Genomic DNA, 26,558 nt, shown 5'->3' on the forward strand with positions numbered 1-26,558 from the left:
AAAAAAAAAAAAAAAAAAAAAAAAAAAAAAAAAAAAAAAAGTAAAAACAAGAGATGAGAGTGATAAAGTACAGAGAAAGTCAATAGTTATAGTTACGGAAATATGAAGACTCCTTGGGTAAAATGACAACCAAGAGCGGGAAATAGAATTATGGATTTTTGAAGATGTCTTCTAGCTCATTAGGCTGAAATCCTTTTTTAATGCATTGGGACCGTGAAGGAGGCCGCAGAAGGAACGCCTTAAAAGTCTCGCGCCGCCAGTGAAGGCGCACCCCACGCTTCCGCCCGCCCCGCCGCCTCTCTGAGGCCGCCATGTTGCTCTCTCTCCGTCATACTCTCTCGGCTTTATCAGGCCACTCACCGCGCTTTCCAGAAGTGGCGACAGCAGCGTGTATTTGCTTCGCATCTGTGTGGCTGCACCTGCTTGTTACACAGAGCTGCAAAAGGAGTGGTGAGTGCGCGTTAAACTCCACAGAGTTCCAGGATGTGGACCCCTTCTGAGACGTTCGCGTGGCTTTCTAGGGCAACCCACCAGCACCTACCAATTTTTTTTTTTCATTAGAGAAAAATGCCTTGAATTCACTAGCATAAGCCACTTTTAAACCAGATTATTAGAATTTAGTACACATTCTTGCCCAAGATCTAGGTAAGCATCTCCCCTTCGCTCCCCGCACTTGAACTGAACCCTATGTCATCTTCACCATAACTTTTACTGACCTTAACATAATGTTCAACATAGGACAAGGGTCTCGCTCTTCATAACCACCCATCAATGTTAGCTTTGAATTCATACACTTTCTAGCAGTTTGGTTTCCACCCAGTTGTTTCTCTGGTGAGCCCCGATGGCCTGCTTTACGGGAGGAGGAGGGCTTTCATGAGATGTGTCAGTCCTCACATTCAGCACGCCATGTCTGTCCCCTTCCCTTGGTTTTTTGCTCCAGCATTTGGGTTTTCTTTCTTTTCAAGTGAAAAATCAACCTCGACAGCTGAGGAAATAGGAGACTTGCATTTGTGTCAGAATAGTCCAAGAGAAGGTGCTTTCCTTTCCTTCTTTATGCACCTCCAGGGAAGCTGCGAGTCAACAGCCATGTGCCTCATGGGGTTCCGGGGGGCGCTGACCCTCCAGATTTACTGGCATAGCTGAGGTACTCAGGGCAGGGCAGCTCTAGGAATGCAAACGCTTCACGTCCACACTGCTTCAGAGAACATGCTCTTGAGAACACAACAAAATGGGGTGTTTGAAAAGCATGTGAAGTGAGTTTTACTGCAGGACCTGTGAGGCACTCGCCACTGTAACACAGTAGGAGGCCCCATAGTCTGTGTAGTCAGCTGGTGGGTCCAGTGGTGAGGTGGGGGGGGGGATGGCTAGAGCAAGAGCGAGGCTGTCCTTTGCGAGCAGTGACGCTACTGGAAGACATAGGGCCCAGGTGGGAGCCATGTGTGTTGGGCTTATTGGAAGCCTGCATGGGACTGGTGAGCGGATCTGCTTTATCCCTTAAACACTCGTGTGTCTCCACCTTCTCTCCTGTTCTCTTGTGGTCACTCCAGTTCAGGCCCTCATGGCTTAATACGTGAGATATCACCGTGGCCTCTGATGACTTATTCTGGTTTAGAAAAAGAGCATGTCTTAACCATGATTTGCAAGACGACCCCCTATAGTCTGGCCTGCCATTGTTGTGTGGCCTCATCTCTGCCTTGTTTTGTCCAACAACACAGGCCCCTCTGTCCCTCTTTAAACATCCCAAGGCCCTCATGCCTCTGGGCTTTATTGCTTGCTGTTGGTCCCTTTTCCCAGAATGGTCTCCCCTTAGATATCACCTCAGGCAAATCCCACACATCCTGCTGGTTTTTCTCAAAACGTGTCTTCTCATTGAGACCTCTCCTGGACAAGTTCAACTTCCCTCTACTTTTGGTATTTCTCCCATTCTTTGGTCTCTCTTTAATTTTTCTCTTTAGCACTTGAATCTATCAACATATTATATATTCTATTTATGTACCATGTTTATTTGTTTATTGTCTGTCTTACCATAAAGTAATCCCCATGAGATTAAAAAAAAGTTTCATAATGTTTTGTTTACGGCTCTGTCCCCAGGGTTTGACACGTCCTAGGTGCTTGGTAGTCACTGATTGACGGAATTAATAAATTACTTTATCTCCTCTCTTTTTGTCTTCCTTCTGCTTTCAGATAGTGCCACATCAGGTCACCAGATTACATGATTATTTTCGGCCACATTTGTCAGTGTTCTTTGGCCAATTAGGTTAAAATTTGTATTTCTCAGCCTGGATTTAAGGATTCGAGCAGTCTTAGAGTCACCTTCCTGGCCCGATCAGCACCACCTAACCGGGACTTCTATTTGGGAAGACTGGCCTACTTGCTGGCCCCAATTTTGTCCAGCATGTTTCCTCCCCACCCCCACAACCATTATCCAAGTAGATTCCGAATTAACTTGCCTGTAGAGACAGGTAGCATAACATGGGCAGCAATAACACAGAGTTTTTGTTCTTAGCTCTACCCACTTACGTAAGACTTCAGTCTTCTGCGCAGTAGCCTTGAGATCCAGTGGCCCCAATGCTCCCCAGAAGGTGTCTCATTTGTGACACGAAAGTAGTGCAGCTGTAATCACCATGAAGCTTCTACCCTGTTTTCCCTCTGTGTGGAGAGGTCTTCTGTCCCTGTAAGGTGCCTCATTTTCTCTTTTGGGGTTGCCTATTGGGAAAATGCCTCTGTCCTACTGGAGGTTTTGTCTCATGATCCCAAAGCCATCAGTTCTCCAGATTCAGGCTGGGTTGGGGGGCTTGAAAGGGAGAAAGCCCTTCTCTGCAAATCCTTCTTTCCTCCCTCCCTCCCTTCCTGAATGTCTACTAGGCTCTTGGTTTGTGTCTGGCTCGGTGTTGGATTTTAGGAAAAACAGAAATCTCCTTCTTTTTGTAACTCTACAATTTTTTTTTAAAGATTTGTTTATTTATTTATTTATTTTAGAACGAGAATAGAAGTTGGGGGGAAGAGCAGAGGGAGAGAGAGAGAAGCAAACTCCCCACTGAGTGCAGAGCCCAATGTGGGGCTTGATCTCATAACCCTTAGTTCTTGACCTGAGCCAAAAACCAAGGGTCATACGCTCAACCAACTGAGCCACCCAGGCGCCCCTATAACTCTACAGTTTTTAACCCTGGGACCTCTTGGGAATAGTTCTGCTTTGCCATTTGTCTTCCAGCCCCTTGTTAATCAGCTCCTGTGGCTTCTTAACACGGCCATTGTTCCTACTCCTCCCCTCTGTGGACATCCTGTCCCACCTGATCCTCCACCTGGGCACACACGTTGACGTCTCCATACTCCATACCTCAACCCAGCACCCAAGAACCCAAGCCAGCGGACCCTTGTGAGCCCAGTGACTCTGTGCCCCGCTGAATATGCCAACGCCAGCCGTAGGAGCTCTCAGCATTGGCTACATAATGAGATTTTGGATTGCTCTCTGCTGAAGTGTCCTCAATTTCTGAAATAAATACATCTTTTAAGGCCCAATTCCAGAATTTGCTTCTCTGTTAGGTCCTTCTTAGTGACTCAGCCTCTGAGGTCTTACCTTCCCTGAATGACGGCTTTCATTGTCTGAGCGGTTCATTTAGCATTTAGCCGTGTGTGGCCTTCTCTGTTCGTGATCTTCCCTTTTCCCCACCCCCAAGTCCTTCTTGTCTTCTCAAGTGGCTTGCCAGCTTTTCCTAGGAAGGACAGAAGCTCCTTCCTCTTTAATTCCTACACTGCACTTAGCATCACCTTATCTTCATAGTGATGGCTACAAGTATTTATTGACTCAGTCTTTACAAATATGTTTTGGACAAGTCAGTAGTTAACAGATTGTTTTAGCCACATGGAAAACTCATTTACGTAAGGCACTTCAGGCCATCGTGGCTCCAGAGGATGGGCACACACGCATCTAGGTGTATGGGTATGTGTTGAGCACTGCGTGAGGAAATTTGGAGCACTCGTTTACCTGAGTTCTCTACCCAACCTCCTTTTGTTCCTGCTCCTTTTTCTTTCAGATATTCTGAGGTACGTCTGGCATTTAGTATCTAGGGTGTTGTTGGTAAGGGGCTATCTCAGAGGGGTTTAGCCCTCACTGAGTCCTTGTCTGTCCAGAGGACACAGCATACAAACACATAGGACCTTGGCAGATGAGGGTCATGACCTTCTGACATGGGCCAACAGTTCTCAGGCTGAGGCCTGGCCCCTTTACCACAGAGGGAGCTCTCCCTGCAGCAGACCCTGTGAGGTAGCTTTGAGATCACCTTTGGACCACAGACTCCTCCAGATGTGTGGCATTTTTGCTCCTTGGTCCAGGATTTTGAAATCCTGTTGTCACAGAGAGACTTACTGATGTAATGAGGAACCACAATAAGGGGGCACTGGGACTTCAGCTAGCTGCCGTCCCGGTTTGTCCAAAGTGTCCTGTCTTCTGTGTGAGGAAAAGAGGAGCCAATGTGCATGGCAGTTGAGGCTGTACTTGGCGCTAAAACCACATTAATGGAACGTCCAGATAATGTCATTCTTCATTTTTCCTAATACCAATTTACAGATTGCATCCCAGGCTCCCCAGAGAAGCAGAACTTGCCAAGTATGCTTGTCATTTCTTCTAATTAGGTTTTTAAATAAATCAAAGAACTCTTGTTTTCATTTACCTTGGATTATCCTGCAACAGTGTTCATGTTCACGTTGCCCATAGAGCCAGTCCCCACTGAAAGGACACTGAATTCCTGACACTCTGAAGGCTTAGGAGCATTCCTCCTCTCATCTTTACTGAACATTCTGTTCTCCCACCCTTGGAGAAGAAAAAAGGATGGCTTTACCTGTACCCTCTTGCCTCTCCCGGGCCTCCCCCACAACCAGAGTGCCCCGTAGACTGAGTTCTGTGTCTGAAAGGGAGTGAGAATTCTTGCCTTACTTGCTCTTTCCCCTTTGCCCAATTCCCAACCCTTCCTTAGTTTCTCTTCCTCGGCATGACTCTTTGGATCTGGGATCAGTCACTAGGAAGAAGACAGCTAGGCCAGAACTTGATGCCCATTCACCCAGCCCCATCCCCACCCTGATCTTTTTCTGTCTCTGTGCCCCATCAGCTCCCTTCCCCAGAGTACCTTCTCTCCCTCCTTCCCGTCTCCCAGTATGAATGGGTTCCCATCCAGAGGAACCCTTCCCTGGCCATTCATCCTTTTATCACTGTGGCCTCATTGCACAGACCGAGCTAATGTAAGCAGTGATTCCTTGCATTAAGTCTGTGAGGCCAAGCCTGGGAGCTCTGGGGAGAGGTGCTGCGAGCCCAAACTGTGTTTGGCCAGCAGCAGGCTCTGGTCTTATGTTCTTCTGAAGCAGGGAGACTGAGAAAGGGCTGCCATGCGGCCTGGAAAGATTCTTGAGTATTTCCTCCTACTTCTCGACTTCTGATCTCTGGTGGTTAAACCTGTGGATGTCTGTGGGGGCGAGGGTGAGGGGTGTATCCTTAATTACACAGCAGGAGAGAGAGAAGGTCAGCAGGGAAGGTAATTTGCTACATCTTCAGGGAGTAGTAAGGTTTGATATATGTCTTATTGGGAAGGGACACAGCTGGCCTTGTTATACACGCTTCTTGGGGGTCGAAGTTCAGACCACTATGGGTAACAATTCAATTGCCTTGGACACTAAGAAGCCCCAGCCTTTTTACAAATCACAGGCCTGTGCAGCTGGGTCTTGCTTCCCTTCCCTCCTCTTCCCTCCTCCCTCCGTCCCCTTTCTTCTTTATCAAACCCTGTTAACTACCACCAGATATTCATTGCTGCTTTGGGAAAATCACATCTCTGGCTCAGAGGAAGAAAATACAGCTTTCCTGGGTACATATGGGTCCAGGACTTATGACCAGGGCTGGTGGGTGAGAAGGAGGGGATTAGATGTTAACTTCATTGTCAGGAACAATGACACACTTTCTGCCCCCTGCTTGCCTTGGATCCTTCTGTCCCAGCCCCAGCTCCAGTGGTCTAAGGCTGTGATAATTTTACTTCTGTGCTTGATAGGAGCCGAAGTTGGGGAGGAGCTGTTACTGCTTTGAATGCCAGAGTGCCTGCTGCAGAGGGCAGAGTCAGAGCTTAGAATGCTTTCTTTTATGATCACTTTTAGTCTGCTAACAGTGGGATTATCCCCACTGACTAGAAGTACAGCATATCATTTTGTGTTGTTTTTATACAAATAAATGTTGATCCTGGTGTGATAGGATATAATCTGTATTATAACCTATGTTGTCTTCGTTTTCATAGATGTTACACATACACACACAAATTACAAGCTAATGGATTTCCTTTGAATACTGACAAAATCAGAAAACCCCTAGTAAGAGCATGGAAGTTACTTTACTTGACATTTAAAGCAGTAAGTCTAATTGGCCTTTAAATTGATTGAAGGGAGTGAGGTTTTAAAATTTTCATATTTTAATTTGTAAACATACGTGGTTTTAATGATTTTTTGATTCATCACTTTTCAGAGTGAAGGAAGCATCGGTTTAAATAAGAGTTCAGTCTTTTTTTTTTTTAAGAAAAAGTAAATACAGTCTGAGTCTGATATTTTAGCTTTATATTTAGTTTAAATCGTGCAAATAAAAATTGTAACATTACCAAGCACAAAAATCCTTTGTTTTGGCAATTTCTTCTCAGAAGCTTATCCTTCAATGATTTTGAATAACTTTGACCAATTGAAACATAGTCATAAGCCGAGAAGTCAGCAGTTAAAACTTGAGATTCACTGGAACAGTTTTTATCAGTTGAGGAAGTGAAATCATGTATTTGATTACTATGGAAAAACACCTTCATTCAGGATTTGCTTAATTTTGCATATGATCATAAACCTGAATTACTGGATTTCTTAGCTTATAAACTGTTTAGAAGCAGTCACTGAAGAAATTGAAGATAAAGACAGGCACAACAACACTGAAAGGATATGTAGTCTGTTAGTTAGAAAGACAGAAAACCAAAATAACTGGTTTTTGTTTTTTGTTTTTTTTTTCTTTTTTTTTAAAGATTTTATTTATTCATTTGACAGAGAGAGAGATCACAAGTAGGCAGGGAGGCAGGCAGAGAGAGAGGAGGAAGCAGACCCTCTGAGGAGCAGAGAGCCCGATGCGGGGCTTGATCCCAGGATCCTGGGATCATGATCCAAGCCGAAAGCAGAGGCTTTAACCCACTGAGCCACCCAGGCGCCCCCAAAATAACTGTTCTTCATGGTAAAATTCATCATGTTCCAGTGTTTACGAAGAAAAATTCAGATTATAGTCTATATATACCAGCTCTAAAGGCACGAATACATGTATGTTATAGGGGTCTTTTATAATTTAATATTATTTAAATAAAGTTGGTTTTATAACCTAAAGCATTCTGCTTCATACGTTATCATCTGGAGAACATTGAACTTTAATTATTCCCTGTGAATGATGTTGGTCTATTTTACATGCTGTCTGGAAAAGCTGAGCGATAACATGTCTTAACCCTGTGGTTCTCCAACTCTTACCAGGAGCCCAGTTCCCTTGTTCAAAAGAGATTCTGACTTAGAATCGTGGGATTCAAAATACGGCAAGGAAAAGGCATTCCGGGTGCCTGCACCTACGTGGTACTCTTCCTACAACCGTCCGTTTGGTCTGAGATGCCTCACAGGGTCCTCACAGGGTCGGTGGAGCTCTGCAGGTGCAAAGCCAGACTGGAGCAGGGAATTACTGATAAGGAAGGAGGCGTGTCTGGTGCGCTTAGAAATCCTAGCCCGTCAGTAGTTGCCTACTGTGAGCGCAATTGCTTTGTTTGCCGTGGAATCTACCAGGGCTTTTGTGGATTAGGAGTAGCCTGGAACCCACTGCAGTTTCCTTAGCATCACTGCAACTGTGATTGGCCACGTGACTCAAATGCCCCATGCATTTTCTGCAGGTGGTGCTACCTCCACAATCTCTACCAGAACGTCCGAAGGAAATGGGAGAGTAACCTGAATTTGCTTATGGGCATTGTGCTCGTGAAAATTTGCAAACTAGAATACTGTTACCCTTGCCCTGAGAGCTGCCGCTGCTTCTACTACTGTTTCTCCTTGTTCCTCGCCCCCCCCTTCCTCCCCCCACTCCTGTCTTTTCAGTAGTAGAGCTGAGACACTTTCCAGTAGTGTGGCTAGACGCTTGGGTTTCTGTTTTTCTTTGTTCTTTGCAAAATCAATTGATTGTCAAACTTTTGCAATGTTCCAGACCATGTTCTTTCCTCGGGCAGAGGAGAGCTGTCTGCAAGGCGGTAACTAAACCCCAGTCAGCAGGTGTCTAGACTGCAAGTGGAGTTGCTGGAGGGTTCTGGGTGCCTCGTGGGAGGCAGAGAAGAATGTGCATAACTCATGTTGAACGTATGGAACCGTCTGGGAGGGAGCAGGCTGTGGCTGCCGCGTTCCTGATACCGCTGCTTCCAAGGGGGTGGCTTGCAGTCCTTCTAAACTTACTTGTTAGCAGCAATGCCTCAATTCTTGGCTCAAAAATTATATCTCCGCAGGGGAAGCCACACATCAGAAGAGGGCAATTTGCCAGCAATCTCTCCCAGCACCTTTCCTAAGAATAAGGACTAGAGGCTTTTCACACTTGGATGCTTTGAGTCCCCGTTTCACAGATTAGCTTTGTTATATTAAGCCGCTTTCCGTGCTCAAACCCCAGTTACTCATGTGGACCTGCCTTCTAGCCTGGGCTTTGTGGGGAGGCCCCGGTATTTTTGCGTGGATTTTACATGGCCCCGGCACGATCGAAATTGCACCTGTTCCTTTCCCACCCTACTGCTTGTTTTTTTTTTTTTTTAATTGTTTGAGGAAGTATGCACCTCAAAGTAATTTATTGTGCATCGAAACTGGTACCGACCGTCCAAGAGGCCAAATTGGGTCATGCAGACAAGCATGAGTTCTGACCTGGGCTCCCCTGCTCTGCTGGGTCCTCATTATGAGACCTCACACCCATTGCATTCTGGGCCACAGCTTTCTTATCTGTGAAATGGGAATAAAAGTACTACTGATGTCTTGGCATTGTCGAAGGTTAAATGAGTTCCTGTTTGTGAAGTGCTTCCGAGTGCCTGACTCCCAGCGAGTCCTGCATTCATGTTAGCAGCTCCTGCTGCTATTTTTTACTGTTTATTGTTATTACCAGGTGGAAGAGTTAGGCACGTCTTACTACTTTGCTGATGACTCGGGGGAAGACCCAAGTAGCTTTGTAGAGATTCGTGCCTGGGATAGAAGCCTAAAGCGATTGGTCCCTTGGGATGTTGGCTCTTGAGCTTAGACCTAATTCTGCAGGTTGGTTCTGCTGCTTAACTACTGCGTAAAAATGTAAAAAGACGAAAACAAGCCAAGAAACCCATAAAAATGGAGGCTACTAGTGCCTACGTTGTTAGGTTATAAAACTTTAGAACGATAGAATAAGGAGCCTGGTTCATATTATATGCTCAATATATAGCAGCTATTATAAGTATTATATTTTGGAGAAAAATCTAGCCACCCTAGGTCATGGAGATACAGAGGCAAGGGGTGGGTCAAAAGACTCAAGTTCGCCATATTTTCATGTTCTACATTTGCTTATGTTTGCTTTCATTATGTATACTCTCTTTAATGCCAGGGAACTTTCCAGAGCAGACTGTTAACATTTCCTCTTGTATTTTGAATTGAATGTTGTAGAAATCGGCCCTGAGGAGGAAGTGTGCGGTCTGTAAGATCGTCGTCCACACCGCCTGCATTGAACAGCTAGAAAAGGTGAGACAGCGCCACCTGCTGCAGTGGTGGCTACATTGCAGGTGTTTGGCCTTCTAAGACCAGCTGTCACTTCTTATTTCCAACTTTTTCAAAACTGTGCCCTTTTCAAACACTGGAAGACCAGCCTTGTTACCAGGCTAGAGAGAAAAGCCTGGTACACAAGAATTATTATTATTTTTTTTACAATGACAAACATTGTTATTCACCCATAGAATTTCCCACAAGATTTTTTTCTTTCCTTAAGAAAAATAAGCTCTTTGAAATCATTGTTTAGATCCGCCTGACGTTTGTGAGTTTCCTCTTCCTAAAGTGGAGGCAAAGAAGAGAGTCAGACCAGAAGGCAGCTCTCCTTCCTTCCTTGGGGCAGTGTTCCACTGGTACAGCACAAATGTGTGGGTGGGCTGGGGGTGACATCCCCGTGCTGTCTTGCCTCCCGAAGAAGTAGATTCTGCAGAGTCCGTTGATCAGTCATTTGTGGGAAAGGAGAGGCTCCAGGCGTGAATGTGTTGTCTGCCGTCTTCTCTTTCTTCCTCTCCCCTCTTTCTATACGTGAATCTCTGTTACCTACGTTTTTGAGCTGCTGTGTGTTGAAATATTTTCATTCCCTGCAACATTCATTGTTTTAATGACCATGTTACCGATTGTTGCCAACTGCTGTTTTGTAGGGATGACTACTAACGTTTATATGTATATGTGTATATATATATACATATATATTTTTTTTTCTTTTTGCTGTTCCAACCCCATTTACTATGTCCTCCTTCATCTCTATATTCCTTTCACCTTATCAAGTAACTAAAGAAGATGCATGTGTTACCGGGAGACCTGCCTGTGTGTAAAAGAAAGGCAGTACTGAAGACTTAAAGAAAATTTCTGTGTATGAATTATCATCATCACATTAAATATTCCTCAAGTGATGTTGTCCTGCTTTTAAAATCTGAAACAAAGCTCCGTGATTTCAGCTGCCTTACATAGTTTCTCTTCCTCTCTATCTCCTTTTCTCAAATTTACAGTATAAGAGGGTTATTATTTAGAGATAAGTTGATTTCATCAATGAGAATGTAGAGAAATGCATTGGAGATACAGGATCACCTGGGGTCTCTATAGATTATCTAGGGTGATGATTTTAAGAGTTATACTGTGTTCCTTGTTCTTTGGGGGTTTTGTTTTGTAGTCTCCATATGTGTCACTGTTGCTTTGTTCAAGTAAGTCAGTATAGTCTGGTGCTTATCCCTAATGTAATATACTTTTCTTTTTAAATGACAGATTAATTTCAGATGTAAACCAACATTTCGAGAAGGGGGCTCAAGATCACCGAGAGAAGTGAGTGTTTCAGAGCTTGACTTCAGATACCACCTTTATTTCCCATTGATGCACTGGTCTAACAGGCATTCACCAGGGATTTAAAAACTAAAGTCTAGCTCCCTCCATTCCTCATTGGTTTCTTGTTAATACGTCAATAAATACCATGAGTAAAATCTCACATTCTCTTTAGCATGTGTGTACTGTCCTTTAGTGTCCTCATGAAATGCACTGGGAGCTAAGATCTTAATGAACAGGTACAGAGGCAGTGGTAGAATTGAAGAGGTAAGAAGTAAATACCAATTTTATCATCTTATGGCCCGTTTTAATTCTATTTTCCAATTTTGAGTGGGTAGAAGCTATTCAGGGGACAGCATAGATGCTGAGCATTCCCATGAACTCTGAAACCAGATTGGCTTCCATACCCATCTAGATGCTGTCTGATTTGAGGCACCTTACCCCATCTTTCTGAATTGCACTGTTTTTGTCTGTTAAGTCATAGGGAGGAAGATAGGTGGAAGAACTACATTCAGTGCTCAGTCCTTGGCCTCACGGCCCAGTTGTGAAGACAAACAGGGAAACAGGAAGTCACAGCAAGGAGCAGTTGCTCTGTTAGTGGGAAGCAGTGGGGAGGACAGGAGGAGACCTGCACTTAGTCAGATTTACTCGTTGGGCTCTTTTTTTTTTTTTTTTTTTTTTTGAGGACATGGAGCACATGTGGAAAAGTTAGAGAAGGTGAGGTAGTTAGTAGAGGGTCTCAGCCCTCCTGTGTTATCCTGGAGAGTCTAACTCCAGGTCCCAAATTGCGCTCTACAACTGGCAAAACAAAAGCCTGCAATGAACAGAGCCCGTCCTTCTTAGAACACAGTTCAGCTGCCCAGGTGTTGGCCAGGGTGTGTGGCGCTCTCCATAAGACCAAAAGTGTGGTAAGTATCATTTTTGTGAAATATACGTTCTCCATTTCATTTCATGCCCAGTGAGATTATTTTCAGTTCCACATATAGATTTAGCTCCTTGGAAACCTTCAGCTGGTGCACTCCTCAAACTAGCTCTGTGCACTGATGAATAGGTGAGAGGTGGGATACCGGAGAAGGCACTTCCTGGAAGAGATGGCAAGTAAGCCGAGGCCCAGAGGAGTAATGTAAGTGAAAGAGGGTAGTTAGGAGGTGACAGCCTTCTAGACAGAAAGAGCACATGCTCCCAAGCACAAAAACGAGAGAGAACATAAGAAGTACGTGAAATCCAAGAGATAAGCAGGGGCTAGGCCATGAGGGTCCTTGTAAGCCATGTTACAAGTTGAGCGTTTCATCATCATGGTAATTCAGGGAGGGGCATTAACTATTTTTAAAATTTATTTATCTTTTTGAGGGAGAGAGTGAGAAAAATTGTGGGGGCGGGGAGGGGCAAAAGGAGAGGACGAGAGAGAATTCCAAGCAGACTCCCTGCTGATGCAGGGCTTGATCTCACGACCCTGAGATCATGACCTGAGGTGAAATCAAGAGTTGAATGTCCAACCAACTGAGCCGCCCAGGCGCCCCGGAGCATTAAACTATTTTAAGTAGAATATATTATTTTGGCTTCTGTGTGGAAGGAATACCATATAGTTCAAGAGCAGCCATATTGGAGGCATGGAGGGAATTTAAGGAGCTCTTCTAGTGGTGACGTGAACTAGGAGTAATACTGAGGGTGGAGATAATTGGTACATATGAATTTGAAGGAAATAAAATTGACAGGATTTAATAATTGATTGGATGCTGGACACAAAGATGGAGGAGCCCAGAGTAAACCAGGCTTCTTCCCTGGAAGACCGATGAGAATGGAGTGGGGTGGTAAGGTGATGAGTTTAGTTGTAGAATTTTCAAGCGTGTGGTGTCCTTGAGACCTCAGTTGGAGGCGCCCAGTAGCAAGCTGAGTGGGAATGTGAGTTTGGAGCTTATGAAGAAGATTGGGTTAGAGATAAGACATCTTGAATCGTCAGCACGTGTGTAGATAGTCAGTAAAGCTATGAGAATAGACAAACATGTAGAAGAGGAAGAGAGAAGTTCTAGGAGTCCAGAGAGGGTCCCTGACATTTTAATGACAATGAAGAAGACATTGTGAAAAAAGAATGATTTCACGGTTACAAATACAAGAAGATTGGGAGAAAACATGGAAGGAGGGTAGTTTGGGAGTGGACATTGTGGAGAGAGGAAAAATAGTTGTCCCTGTCCCTTATCTTTTCCCACTGTGTTTGGCCATTATGTCAGCAATGGGAAGGTGATGGGCCTTACATAGGGTGAGGAAGATGCAAGGAAAATGATAGGCTTGTGGGTACCCTCAGTGCCATCCAAGGGCACAATGGCACTGGCCAGAAGATAACTCAGTGCCCTAGTGAAGGGGAGAATTAGAAGGAATAGTTTTGTTGATAGTTTGTTAATGAATGTTGGTAGGACTCCTCTAGGTGGGATCTTTCTGGACCTCTAGGTTTTCCTAGACATAATCTGTGTAGATTAGGTTATAATTTTAAGATTCTTTCACGCACTTTATGAGTAATACTAGGAATTGAACTTGCTGTTTGGAAATAAGTGAGCAAGTCTGCGACGTGTCTCTGCTAACAATACCAAGTATAAACCCTGAAATAATGTATCACTGAGATTTTAACACACCTATGTAATAGCCCTTTCCTTGCCCAGTACTTGAAGATAGTGTATGAATAGTTCAAAGGTTATAGATGAACAATAGAAAGATGTTATAGCCTTGCTTTGCTATTTTTTCTTTTTTTAAAGATTTTATTGATTTATTTGACAGACAGATCACAAGTAGGCAGAGGCAGGCAGAGAGAGAGGGGGAGAAGCAGACTCCCTGCTGAGCAGAGAGTCCTATGCATGGCTCAATCCCAGGACCCTGAGATCATGACCTGACCCGAAGGCAGAGGCTTAGCCCACTGAGCCACCCAGGTGCCCTTGCTTTGCTATTTTAACAGCACTATGTCAACACTCACATTTCCAGTATATGGATTCCAACTCTAATCTCAGCTCCATAATTTAGGAGATGTGAATAATAGTCAAAAGAGTATGAAAAATGAGTGTTTGGGAGTAAGGATTAGAAAACAGCAGTAAATCTATAGAAATTGGATTTTCCCCCCGATTGATATGGCAACTGATGAACCTCCAAAGTGATAACTACACGAGTTGATCCTCAAAAAAATTAGGTTCAGAATTCCATTCCACTCAACACACATTTATTGGATGTTTGTTCTAAGTCTTAAAGCACTGATAGAAGGAATTTCTCTCAGGCCCAAGAAATCTTTTCATAGGAAGATGCTTCACCTCTCAAATCGGAGCTCCGTAAGGAAGGCAGTTACTCAGTGTCTTCTCAAGGAGAGCTTTTGTTTCAGTTACTTTCTCTGTGCTTTGATCTAGGACCCAATTTCTAGGAAGAATGATAATAAAAATATTTGACAACTTCCTGAGTCATACAGTAATATTTAAATAAACATTTTAAACGTATTCCTTTACATTCCCTAAACAGATTAAACTACAGGGTATTCTCAATCTGTTTACCAAATGACATGTGTTGCAACATAAATGATTCATTAAGTCAGTCTTATAATTTCTAAATAATTGTTGATTCCTGGAAATTGTTGGTTTAATCTTCTGATTAGAGCTGTCACTAGCTAAATAACCCCATGAGTCAGCCCTGATTTCATAGGCAGTTGCATCAAATTCTTCCAACATTTCCCTCCTCGAATTGATAGTCATTAGGTGATTTACAGTTTCCATATGCAGAGAACTTCCCTTATCATCAGTGCATTGTTCATTTCCCCACAGTTTCTGCTAAACTAACAGCAATTACAGTAAATTTTTCTCTCTTATAGTATTGTCTGACATTTTTGTATATTCAGTATTTCTACTACTGACTGTCATTGAAATCATTTCCTGAAGGAGCTTGATCCCAAGGTTCCAGAGCAGAGGGAAGGCATAGCGACAAAGTGGTTCAGACCTTAGGCTCTGTTGGGATTGAATCCTTGCTCTGACCCTTACATCCGAAGTCACTAAGTCAATACCTTAGTTTTCTGATCTCTAAAAGGAGGATGATAGTGATAATTCAAGCAAAACCCCCGATCATGGCCCTACAATGCTGTGAATTGAGACATGGTACAATTGACAGCTGGCCCAGTCCGCCCCAGCCCCACTCTTAAGCCAGCAGTGGGCAGAGTTCTTGTCACCTGAGTGGATGGAAGGCTAACGTGATCAGCCTCACCTGTGAGGTAGAGAGGTGCAGCTTCCAGCAACTTCATCCCCATTAGGTGGCAGGTTCCTGACTTGCTGCCACTGTTCTGAGAGCCACAGCGGGCCAGGGGACCCAGCATTGTTTGTCTGATACTTAAACTTACACGGACAACCACCATCAGTTGGGCATAGCCCAGTCTTTTGAGTGTGCTGGGGGTGGGGGTGGGGGCAGTCCCAGGGGCATTGCTCAGGCAATGTGATTTGTTTTCAAAAGAGAGCTCATTGGGGCGCCTGGGCGCCTCAGTCGGTTAAGCCTCTGCTTTCGGCTCAAGCCATGATCTCAGGATCCTGGGATTGAGCCCCCAATCGGGCTCTCTGCTCAGCAGGGAGCCTGCTTCCCCTTCTCCCACTCCCCCGGCTTGTGTTCCCTCTCTCGCTTTCTCTCTCTCTCTGTCAAATAAATAAATAAAATCTTTTAAAAAAAAAAGAACAAGAACTCATTGGAACAGAATCCCAGAGACCTGCCAAAAATGAACATTCTAGTGGCTTTATAATGAGGGGGTAGAAATGATTTCCAGTGTTAAAGGGGTGGGGTGAGGTGGAGTGCTATGGCAGTTAGGAAGGAGCCAGGAGGAGGGTAGGGGAACTAAACTCATCTATCAACCAGTATAGAAATATTTCAGTATTTTAATGACTCATGGGATTTTTCAGGTACATACCAACTGAATAGCAGCTCTACTCATAAAAATTCTCATGGAAATTAAAATAATTGTTACATTTAAAGCATTTTTTAAAGTGCCTGACACATAGTGAGTACTCAAAAATTATTAATTAGCTTCTTTCTGAGAACAATATAAGAATTGTGTCCTTGTTTTATTAAACTGCCTCAGTGGGAAAAGCAAGACAAAACTTAGACTAATTAGTGGGACCATTATGCTTCTTTATATCTTATTATAGCTAAAGACCATTATTCCTCTAGGATCTTTGTTTAGTTTTAACTTGAATTGATTTGGCATTATAAAGAGAAATGGAGGTGGCATTTTAGATAATGCTCATGTTTGTTCGAGGTATTTTTGTCACTCTGAATTTCATTTGTCGATAGAACATTTTTTCTTCAACACTGATCTATTTGCTGTATACCTACAACAGGGCCTGGCAAGTAGTAGGCATCTAGTATTTGCTGAATGACTGGCTACATATTAAAGGGCCTTTTAAAGGGAAAATATGGGCTGTGGCCTGATGATAGACATGTTAGTGTCAGGTAAAATGTGCTTTTTCAGAAAAGAACAAAGGAAAAAAAAAGGAATTATTTTATGTATATTGGTCTAAGAAGGATGAGTTGTATATATAAGTTTATTTGTGCCTAAAAACAACTTTCTCTCCTATGATATATCCTAAGAGCAGTGGTGATGGGGCTCCTTCACTCCCTTTCTGAGGAGCGATTGACTATTTGGGAGGTAAAGGAAGTTCTGTGTTTCCTATGATCCAAGATGAGAATAGACTTAGACTAGAGCCCGAGGACAGTTTAGACACAACGTCATCACACAGCCATCATGATGGGCCCACGTTTCTTGCCTCTGTCATCTTTGTCCTTCAACTTTTCCTTCCCTTCCCTTTGACTAGTGACAAATTCTCATCCTGTATGTCTGGAATGAGGAGACCTGTTTCTTCCTGAGACCTTAATTTCTTTAAGTTCCTCCTAATGTGGATGTTCGGTGCCTGGCCTATATAAGGCATTAAATACATATTTGTTTTTAAAAATGGATATTGCTGCTCCATCTTCTCTCCCTCGCCTTTTTACCTCCCCGGGGGGATTTCAGTGACCTCCCATGTCTGCACGGTGTTCCGCTAGGAAGGAAGCAGAGTAATAATGGCGGTACCGGGTGGCCACAAGGGAGACATGGAGGGAGGACATGATGAGTGGCTTCTACAAATACAGAAGATCATTGGGCATGGGGGTAGCTTCAGTTTTCCAAGTGGATTCATATTTATTGTTAAATCACACATGCACATATTTGGTTTTGTGCTAATAGGGGCTGAGATTATGGTTTATGGAAATCCATATGCTTAAAACATTTGAAAAAAAGAATAGCAATAGGGTTGGCAAATTGAAACCTACTCATTTAATGTTGTTTTCCCACAGAACTTTGTGCGTCATCACTGGGTACACCGGCGTCGGCAGGAGGGAAAATGTAAGCAGTGTGGTAAGGTAAGGGGCCCCGGCACCCCACAGCCATCTCGAGAGGCTCCCCGGGCTTTCGTAAGCTCCTGCGGTAGATGAGTCCTCTTACCCCGAATCCAGGGCTCAGTACATCTCCTCCTTTCTGAAAAGCCCTCTGTCTCTAGGTCCCTTTCCTCAAGAGGTATTTTAGTTGTAGAACTCACTGCCAGAGGCAGGGGTCTTAATCCAGGTATGAGCACGTTTTAAGAGAGATGGATACGCTGTTATGGTGAATTTCATTGTGGATGGTTAAGAAAATAACACTTCTTATTTTGCTAAAAGCCCTTTCTGAGGACTCCTGGCCTGTCACACTTCTCGCTCAGCAGCAGCAAATCTGTGGGTTGTTGGGACACTCTACTTAACGCTGACGCGTTATTGTCGTTGAGCAGAACTCAGCAGAGAAAGGACAACACAGAAGCACGAAATGTGTTGCTCTCTTAGGACACCATCCCGTCCTGGAAGGAGGTGGCCTCCTCATTTTGTGGCTGATTGTGTCTACTCTTTCTCTCTCTTAGTGTGACTGGTAAAAGGCCTCTTGGGGAGCAGGGCCACTGGGAAAAGGAAGGTGAGGGAAAGGGTGGATTCCTTGGGCCACATGCTATAAAACTCCATAGATTCTACATGTTATTGACGCCAACAGATTTGGGTTGTGGCTTTTTTCATCGTACAAAGATCTACTTTAGGAATATAAGGACCCCCTGAGAAGGTTAAACTGGTGGTGAATCACACTACAAAGTTTTTTTGTTTTTCTGGTTTTTTGTTTTTACTCAATAGTAAGTGGGGCTCAGTAAAGGGAAGTTTTGGTTGGGTTAAGCAAGACAATTTGAAAGAATATATTCCTCTTAAGTTAATTCCTAATTTATTTATTCATATGACTTTTTTGGATCAAGCACTGGGATGAGCTGACCGACCAGCATAGCATTTTTGACAATAGAGGGTTGCAAGGAAATATTGGCTCTCTGAGGTAGGAGTGTTGAGGGTGAGTGAGATTTGGAAAAAGTTTCATGAATTATGCTGTTTTGACTGGTGCTGGAAAGAAAATACCATATTGTAGCACCTGTTACCAAGTTTTTCTTTGGAAGGCTACCTATCTCTTCTTCAAGGATATGGCCTTCCATTATAACTGGTGTTATCTCCTCACTTCACGGTGACCTTTAGTTGGTTCCCTTCTGGCCTGTAAAGAGGACAGATGAAATAGGTTGAAAGGGGAAGAAGGTAAAAGAAAGATGAGGAGGAAGAGGAAGGGGGAGTACTGCATTCTACATGGTAAGGGAGAAGGGAGTAGCCCTCTGCTCTTACATGACCTGCCTTCATCGGGTCCATCTCCCCTACTCTTTCTGGTGTTCATTGGGGCTTGGGGACTTTCTCTTACTTAGTAGATTGTAGACTATCTTCAGCTTTCCCATGAGTGTTTGTGTGTGTGTGTGTGTGTGTGTGTGTGTGTGTGTGTGTGTGTGTGTGTGTGATAGAAGAAACATGTATTTAGGCACAGCCAGCTCTGAGGTTAGAGATGGGAATGGTAGGAAGTATCTGGACGAACAAGCTCTTTGCCTTGCAAACATATCTTCACTGGACAGCCTAGTAGCTGGCACTCCCCCAGTAACTTCTAAGCCACAATAGAGTTGGAGGAATTTTATTAAAAGAAAATCAATAAACATATTTTCTGACAGGTATCCCCTACTGTCACATTATGCTCCATTTTCTGGCTTTGTGTTCTGTTGGCATGGTCAACCAAATGGGGAAAACTGGACTCTGTTGCTGTGACTATGTCTTCTTTGGTTCCTCTGTTCTCAGGCAGCAATCTTGGAGTGCTCACAGCTCTCTACACATCATAACTATTAGCTGAGAAGTCAGTGATCCCAACTTTTCACACAGTGTTCCCATAATAATGTATTACTATATTCATCCCAATCCAGCTGCTTACGGATTTGCAGAGACTCAAGCAGTTATGGGATGGGATGATCTTAGCCCTGTATCTCTTGCTGGACAGTAAATAATCCTTCTTTGGATCCTGGCTTATACTCTGGATTAAAGGAAAGCTAGTGGCTCTATTTCCATTTTATAGATTAAATGGTTGCAAATTCATTTCAAACTTTGCTTCTATACTTAATTTTCATCAGTAGGATTGTGCATTCTTACACATTGAGGGATTCTAAACCATCACACACCCTCCAACACACACTTATACACATGTCCCATATACATTATTCATAATTTACCCATAAGGATGGGGTGAAAAATAATCACTTCACTCAGCAAAACTTTTTTTTCCAACTGGCAGTTAGAAAACTTTTGGGGTTGTTAGGGAGTGTTTATAGTTAAAGACGTTGTGGTTTCAATTCCTGCTTTTAAAAGTCAGAATCAAGTAAATATTTGGATTGATTTTCTCTTGAGCCTTGAACGTGTGTTTGGCTGAGCGTGTGTGACACTTGATAGATATCAGATGAGAGAGCTCATGATTCAGTTGCTCAGTTTCTTTAACATTTGCTGACTACCACAGGCTGCCATGTTTATGAATATTATATAATTTCACATTGATTTCATTCATTGTCTTGTATTACATAAGAGTTGGGGCTTAGGCAGAAAAGAGGTAACATACTCAAACTGAAATCATGTATTTGATGAGTGTTTAATAGAAAGAATATTTAAAATGTGTGAGTAGAGCATGGCGAAACTCCAAGGGATAGTGAAGAAGTCAGCAAGAGCCATGGTCAAGGAAGTTGAGAGGCAACGTGGGGGTCTTGGGGCATAGGAAAGGAATAAATGAAATAAGATGGGATTGGGAGGGAGATAAACCATAAGAGACTCTTAATCTCACAAAACAAACTCAGGGTTGCTGGGGGGAGAGGGGGAGGGAGAGGGTGGTTGGGTTATGGACATTGGGGAGGTTGTGTGCTATGGTGAGTGCTGTGAAGCGTGTAACCCTGGCGATTCACGGACCTGTACCCCTGGGGCTAATAATACATTATATGTTAATAAAAAAAAAATTTAAAAAAAAAAAGAGCCATGGTCAAGTCAACTCTGAAGAGGTGAGGACATGGAAGAACCCCCCCACAGGAGCTGTAACTTTTAGTCACAACACTTAGCCAGCCCAGGTGACCTACCAACTGGGGGAATAAATACTCCAACCTCACTTACCTTCAGTACCTCCAGTGGCCAAATCTAGTAGAAACCAGAGCATGAGGGGCACTGTTGACGTAACCCATGAAAGACGACTTTTTACAATGAGATGTGAAATAAAGATAGTGGATCTGGAGATGCAGTGGGATTGATCTAGCAGATATTGTTTAATGTAAAGTTGTATTCAGCCAGTGATTTAAGGAAGGATGCAACTTATTCCACAAACCTGCCTCTTACTGATCTTCACCACATCTACACATTCATTCAATCAAAATTCACTCAACATTGAGTTATCCAGAGTACTTAAAAAAAAAAAATCAATGTGCAAAGAAAAAATACACTCATGATTCTGGCTAATTTTACCTTTCATTATCGAAGGAACCAAGCCTTCAAGCCCAGCAGTATGGCAGTTGTGAAAATATGCTTGTAAATCATAATTTGAGCCCTTATCTTTTATTTCTTCATTTAGAAACACATATAAAAGTCCTAAAAATAAATGAGCTAGCTAAACTTCCAAACACCAAATCTTGAAAGCAGTTTTTAATGCAACAGTGCATGGTTAAACTTTGGTCTACATTTTTGATACCTTCCAGTTCCCTAACCAAACACTACATCATTTTGAATTATTTATCTGTAAGTTATATATACTATCATATATAGTTTAAGTATATGTAAAAGCATAGCACTAATTAAATGGGAAACTGTCAAAACTATTTTTTACTATAAAGATTATTATTAACAACTAATTTAAAATGAACTTATGGTACGATATTTAAAATACATATATTTAAAGGAAATATGTTCAATAGAAGTTTTTTATTGCAAAAAAGAATAAAATGCTTAAAAACATTCAATGAGGTATGGTTGAGATACTCTATGAATAGTGAAAGGGATTAGAGAAAAATAATGGGGGTAAAATAAAAATAATGGCAAATACTGACTAGAGACTATGGGAGATGTTCCTTTACCACCACAAAACACCATTTTCTACTCATCTGAAAATGTGTGTCCCCTGGGGTCAGCTGTCAAGAGACCTTTGAAGGCAAGAAATGGAAGTTCAAGAGTGAGGATCTCTGCACTGGTTAGGCAGGTTTGGTTATTTGTCTGTGTGTTTGCTCAAATGGTGGAATCTTCTTGCTTTAACTTCGAGAGGATCAGTGAGGGGGTGTAGAGTGGGTAACACAACCAGGGTGAAGAAATCAAGCCTCTCCAGTAAGCCCCTGCCAACATAGCTGCTGGGAGCCTGGCTTTTCTTTCTGTCCTTGGCTGAGTATCAAGAAAGGAGACAAGGGCAATCAGTATTCTGCTCTCTGCTTCTGTGCATTTGACTCTTTCTGATGCCTCATATAAGTGGTTTCCTATAGTATTTGTCTTTCTGAGTCTGGCTTAATTCACTCACCATATTGCCCTTCAGATTCATCCAAGGCAGGGGAAGTGGAGAAGGAATAGTTAAAGGGTACAAAGTTTCAATTGTACAGGTTGAACGAAACCTTGAGATCTGTACAAGGTAGTGCCTGCAGTGAATAGCCCTGTATTGTAGACTTAAAATGTTGCTGAGAGGGTAGATATTAAGTGTTCTTATCACAAAAAGAACTACTAAGGAGGACAGGAGGAAACACTTGGAGGTGATAGACATGTTTATGGCATAGATTATGGTCATGGCTTCTTAAGTATATACTTATCTCCAAACTCATTGAGTTGTACACATTAAATATGTACAGCCTTTTGTATGTCAATCGTACCTTAATAAAGTGGTTTTTATTAAAAAAAGGAAAAAGAAAGGGTAAAAGGGCTGAGGGCTAGGGCTCAGAAGCTGTGCACTTCAGTCCCCAGGGGTTGAGTCACTTGGTTCTCACTCAAGTTCTGTAGAAACATTTTGCTACGGCCACTTCTCCCTGGTCTTTGGCTTGGTCAGTGTCCTGATAGTTACAGCTCATGTGGCGCTCTCATCCCTGTTGCTCTTTCTCCAGAAGTGCCTTCACTAGGAAGGCACTAGCTGGTGCAGAGGGAGGAGTTGAACTGCAGTGAGGATGCCCTAGTGGGTAATCTGGGTGCCAGATAGATTCTTCTAGCCAGCCTTGTCATATAACAACTAGACCTTCACCTTCATGATCAGGAGCAATTACTCCTGCCAAGATGATTACTCCTTCCTGTGCTTGCTACTTTCTTGACACAAAGATCCCAAAGTAACTGGCCGCAGTGGTAGTTTAAGGTTCAAGGACCTCCTGTGATGTGGAGACATTCCCCAGCTGGGATTCAGACCCTCAGGGCCCAGGGTTCTGGGGATGGGCACCACAAATTCCCCAAGTGGCCCAGTGGGAGTGATGGTAGACAGGACTGCTCCTATTCCAACTCCTTGGGTTCTGCATCCATGTATTTTACCCTGGAAATGACAGCACCATGAAATGATCATGGATTTACTGAGCATACTGAGCATGGTTCTCATAGGGTATCCTCTGAAAGCTAGATTCTATTAATACCTTCAGAAGCCATTCCGTCTCTCTGTTAGACCTGCAACTCCTGGATGGTGTGGGATGTGATAGGACCAGCATATTTTATGGCTGAATGCTCACTTCTGCACCTTCATTGTTGTAAAATAGTTTCCTCAGGCTGACACAGTGTTATGCAGGATCCTGTGTTGGTAACATACTTTGTAAGCCTTTGCAGAGTGGTGCCGACCAAAACCCAGCCGCAGGGAAAGGTAAACCCATGCCCTGAATGTGTGTTGATTCCAGTGAAGATCAGTTGCTGTCCCTTTCCACAGTGGAAAGGATTCAGTGTGATCAATTTACCATCAAGTAGCTGGTTCTTCCCTTTGAAGGATGGTGTCATACTCAGTGCTCAGCCTTGGGAAGGGGCCCACAGGTTAGACCTTCATCAGGGGCAGGAGCTAGTTCGGTTCTGGGGAGTGAAATCTCTTGCTTTTGGACCCAAACAACATTCGCCATTGCTATCATGGCAACGCCCCAGGAGTCTGCTGTGCCATGGATGGCTCATGACGGTGTGGAGTCCATGTTATTGTGCCTAAGTTTTTAGTTCTTATAAAGCGAGTGCTCTCTGGTGGATTTTAATATGTAATACAATGATCTTCTCTCCTTGTACTTACTCTCACCTTATACTCCTTGTCTCTTACTCTCACTTTGAAACCTTAGAAGCTTCACTGATATGTGGGACCTCCGTTTTTTCGTAGCGCTTATCTCCCCACCTTTTGTCTTAAGACCTTCAACTCTCACATGTTCATCCATATGCCTCTTCCCCACACTTTCCTTTTTCCTTCCAAGCCTTTGATCAACTAGCCAAGCCATTCACCATTGCCTGTAAGTCCTTTTATACTCATGTCTCAGGCTACCTACCTATTCTTTCACACAAAGTGGATGACCAGCTGCCCTACCTGAAGTTATGTTCATTGGGAGGATTTCTTCTTATTTACAGTTCTCTGGGCCATTCTTGAGTAGGCTTTAGTGAAGCAGTAGTCTGCCTTTCACCTGGACTCGTAGGCCAACTTGACCCATCTATAAACCAATCTCAGCTTTTTCCTCCCCTGTGAGATGGTCATTAGGGACCTCCATATCTTCATAGGTGTGAGTCAAATAAGAGGCCTGGTACTACATGTAAGAGTGGATGATATGGGGAGTCTGACCCCCTCAGACATCTTTCTTGTGGTTTTTGGAATTGCTTATGCCAAATCCCAGATGGTCCCAGTTGAATATAATGATGGATTGCATCTGGGCCCACCCAACTTTATGGCTTAGTGATCTGACAGAACCCAGGTCATGACCTCCTGGTGATCTGTACTCAGGTATTCTTCCAGCAGAGCACAGTAGCCTAGGAGTTGTTTGTTGAAAGATATGTGGTTCTCTCCTGCAGATGACACAACCCTGCTTCAGAATCCAGTCTGTGTTGTGGTTCTCCCACTGGTGCTTGCCATTAACCCCACGGGGCATCTTTTCTCCTTCCCCATTACCTCTAGTAGCATGGAGTTGTCTTGGTTGTATGACCCAAGTGATAGCGGGTACTTTTCTTTGTAGACTGGCCATGGCTGCAGAGCTGTTTTTGCTCTGGGCTTCACTCTAAGTTGGAAGCATTTAATGTCTTCCAATACATGGATCGGGACAGTATTCCTCAGTGCAGAGTATGCTGCCTCCAGAGCCCAAAGAGGCCTAGACGGTGCTGTGCTTCATTGCTAGTAGTCAAACCGTGGAATTCAATGATCTTTCCTCTAGATTGGACAAGATATTCTTGCATGCCCTTGACCACTGCTCTTTAGAAGCTTCACTGATGTGTGGGACCTCTGTTTTTTTCATTGTGCTTATCTCCCCACCTTCTATCTTATTAAGACTGTCCACATTCTTGCCATTTCTTGCCATCCATTTAGACACGATGTCATTGATAGAGTAAACCAAGTGGTGTTCTGCAGAATGTTTGTATGGTTCAGGTCCATTTGCGTTACACTGGGATGGGTTTCACATGAGTCAAAAGCCCTGTTAATTCCACCAAATGAATGTACACAGTTGTTGATTCTCTTTTCAGAAAGGGATGGAAAATAATTCATTTGCCAAACCAGTGACCCCATGTCATACACTCATGGTCAGAAGATCCCTGCATTTAGATACACCGGGTTGAATTTGTGGTAATCTGGCATTATTCTCCAGTATAATATCTGGTTTTGTAGGAGCTCAGCTCGTGAATTAAATGGGAATATTTTGGGGACCACGGCCATGGCTTCTTGCAGTCTCTAAGGATGGCTGGTAAAGAGGTAATAATTAAAAAAGAAACAATACCATTGTCATAACTTAAAAATTAATCAGTTAATATCACCTGGTACCCATTACTTTTGAGAATATGACATTAGTTTTGATTTAGATATGACTGGGAGGGTGGTTTATGGTTTCACCTAGGCTTCCTACCTATGCCAGCTCTTGCACAACAGGCCAAGGAACCAATAATTGGAGTTCTGCCAAATATACCAGATATGTCCACTCCAATTACACAGTTAGGAATCAAGGAAATTAATCCTCGTGGATTTGTGGAACCAGTAGATGCTTTGTGAACCAGTCCTGGTCCAGGACTTTATTTTTTTAACTGGACCTCATACATCTCCACTCTAACAGGGCACCAAGATGTCGCTTCATACCCAGCCGGGTCCTTGGGTATGCATTTCAACTTGGGCTCTTGTCCCGGGGTCTTTAGAGTATGGGGACATTTTCTGCCTCCCCAGTGTACAACTACTCAAGCAAATGTCTGTAGATCCTTCTAGTTAGAAGCTGGGGAAATGTTGCTATAGACCCTTGCTATGATCTTGTAGGATTTTTCTGTGGACTTGCTCTTTCTAATCAGTGAGTTTTATCTTTGAAAACTGGCCTAAGCCCAGAAATGAGGCAAAAGATTATGATTCTCTATGGGAGCATTTGTCTTCATATCTCTTAATCCTCCCTTCTTGATTTCTTGTCATGGTATGGATTGAGCAATACCCATTCTATCTGAAAATCCATCTTGCTGGGGAGGGAATGCTGTATTAACCATCTGATAGCTCTCCAGAGGCCCAGCCCCATTGGCTGCAACTTCAGTCTTGCAGTAATTGTACCCACCTTGCTTTATTGTTTAAGTGCTGCCATATGGTCCCCATTATTTTGGGATTCTGTAATCCCAGTTGGTGTCAGAATGCTCATTCTATAAGCCATTTCCTACCATCAGACCTAACCTACAGAGGAGAGCTTCTCAACAATGATGGTGTCCTTCTTACCAGTTTTTCATTGCTTTTGTAAGGGGAGTATCCTTTGCATTCTCTTGCAGAACAGAGTCAGCTGATGGATTTTCCTAATTTGTACCTAATACAGCAACTCCATCATGTCTATTTCTGTGAGACTTTCATCACTTCTCCTATCATAGCAATTCAAGAATTTCTACTTTACTTAACATGAAGCTTCTTTATTCAAGTTTTCAGAATG

The 26,558-nt window shown here is 43.2% G+C and overlaps 1 protein-coding gene across 8 annotated transcripts in view; it reads left to right on the top strand.

Annotated features, from left to right (window-relative positions):
* DGKI (diacylglycerol kinase iota) overlaps nt 1–26,558 on the top strand; it is a 430,951-nt gene that overhangs the window by 176,008 nt on the left and 228,385 nt on the right. For all 8 annotated transcript variants that reach the window (XM_032868387.1, XM_032868409.1, XM_032868419.1 and 5 more), the window contains exons 4-6: nt 9,682–9,756; nt 11,023–11,079; nt 17,413–17,478. In XM_032868387.1, coding sequence (XP_032724278.1) covers nt 9,682–9,756; nt 11,023–11,079; nt 17,413–17,478 — 198 coding nt within the window. The remainder of the gene's footprint in view (nt 1–9,681; nt 9,757–11,022; nt 11,080–17,412; nt 17,479–26,558) is intronic.

This window comes from Lontra canadensis, unplaced genomic scaffold, assembly GCF_010015895.1.
Source record: "Lontra canadensis isolate GAN:19392208 unplaced genomic scaffold, GSC_riverotter_1.0 scaffold2, whole genome shotgun sequence".
NCBI classification, from domain to species: Eukaryota; Metazoa; Chordata; class Mammalia; order Carnivora; family Mustelidae; genus Lontra; species Lontra canadensis.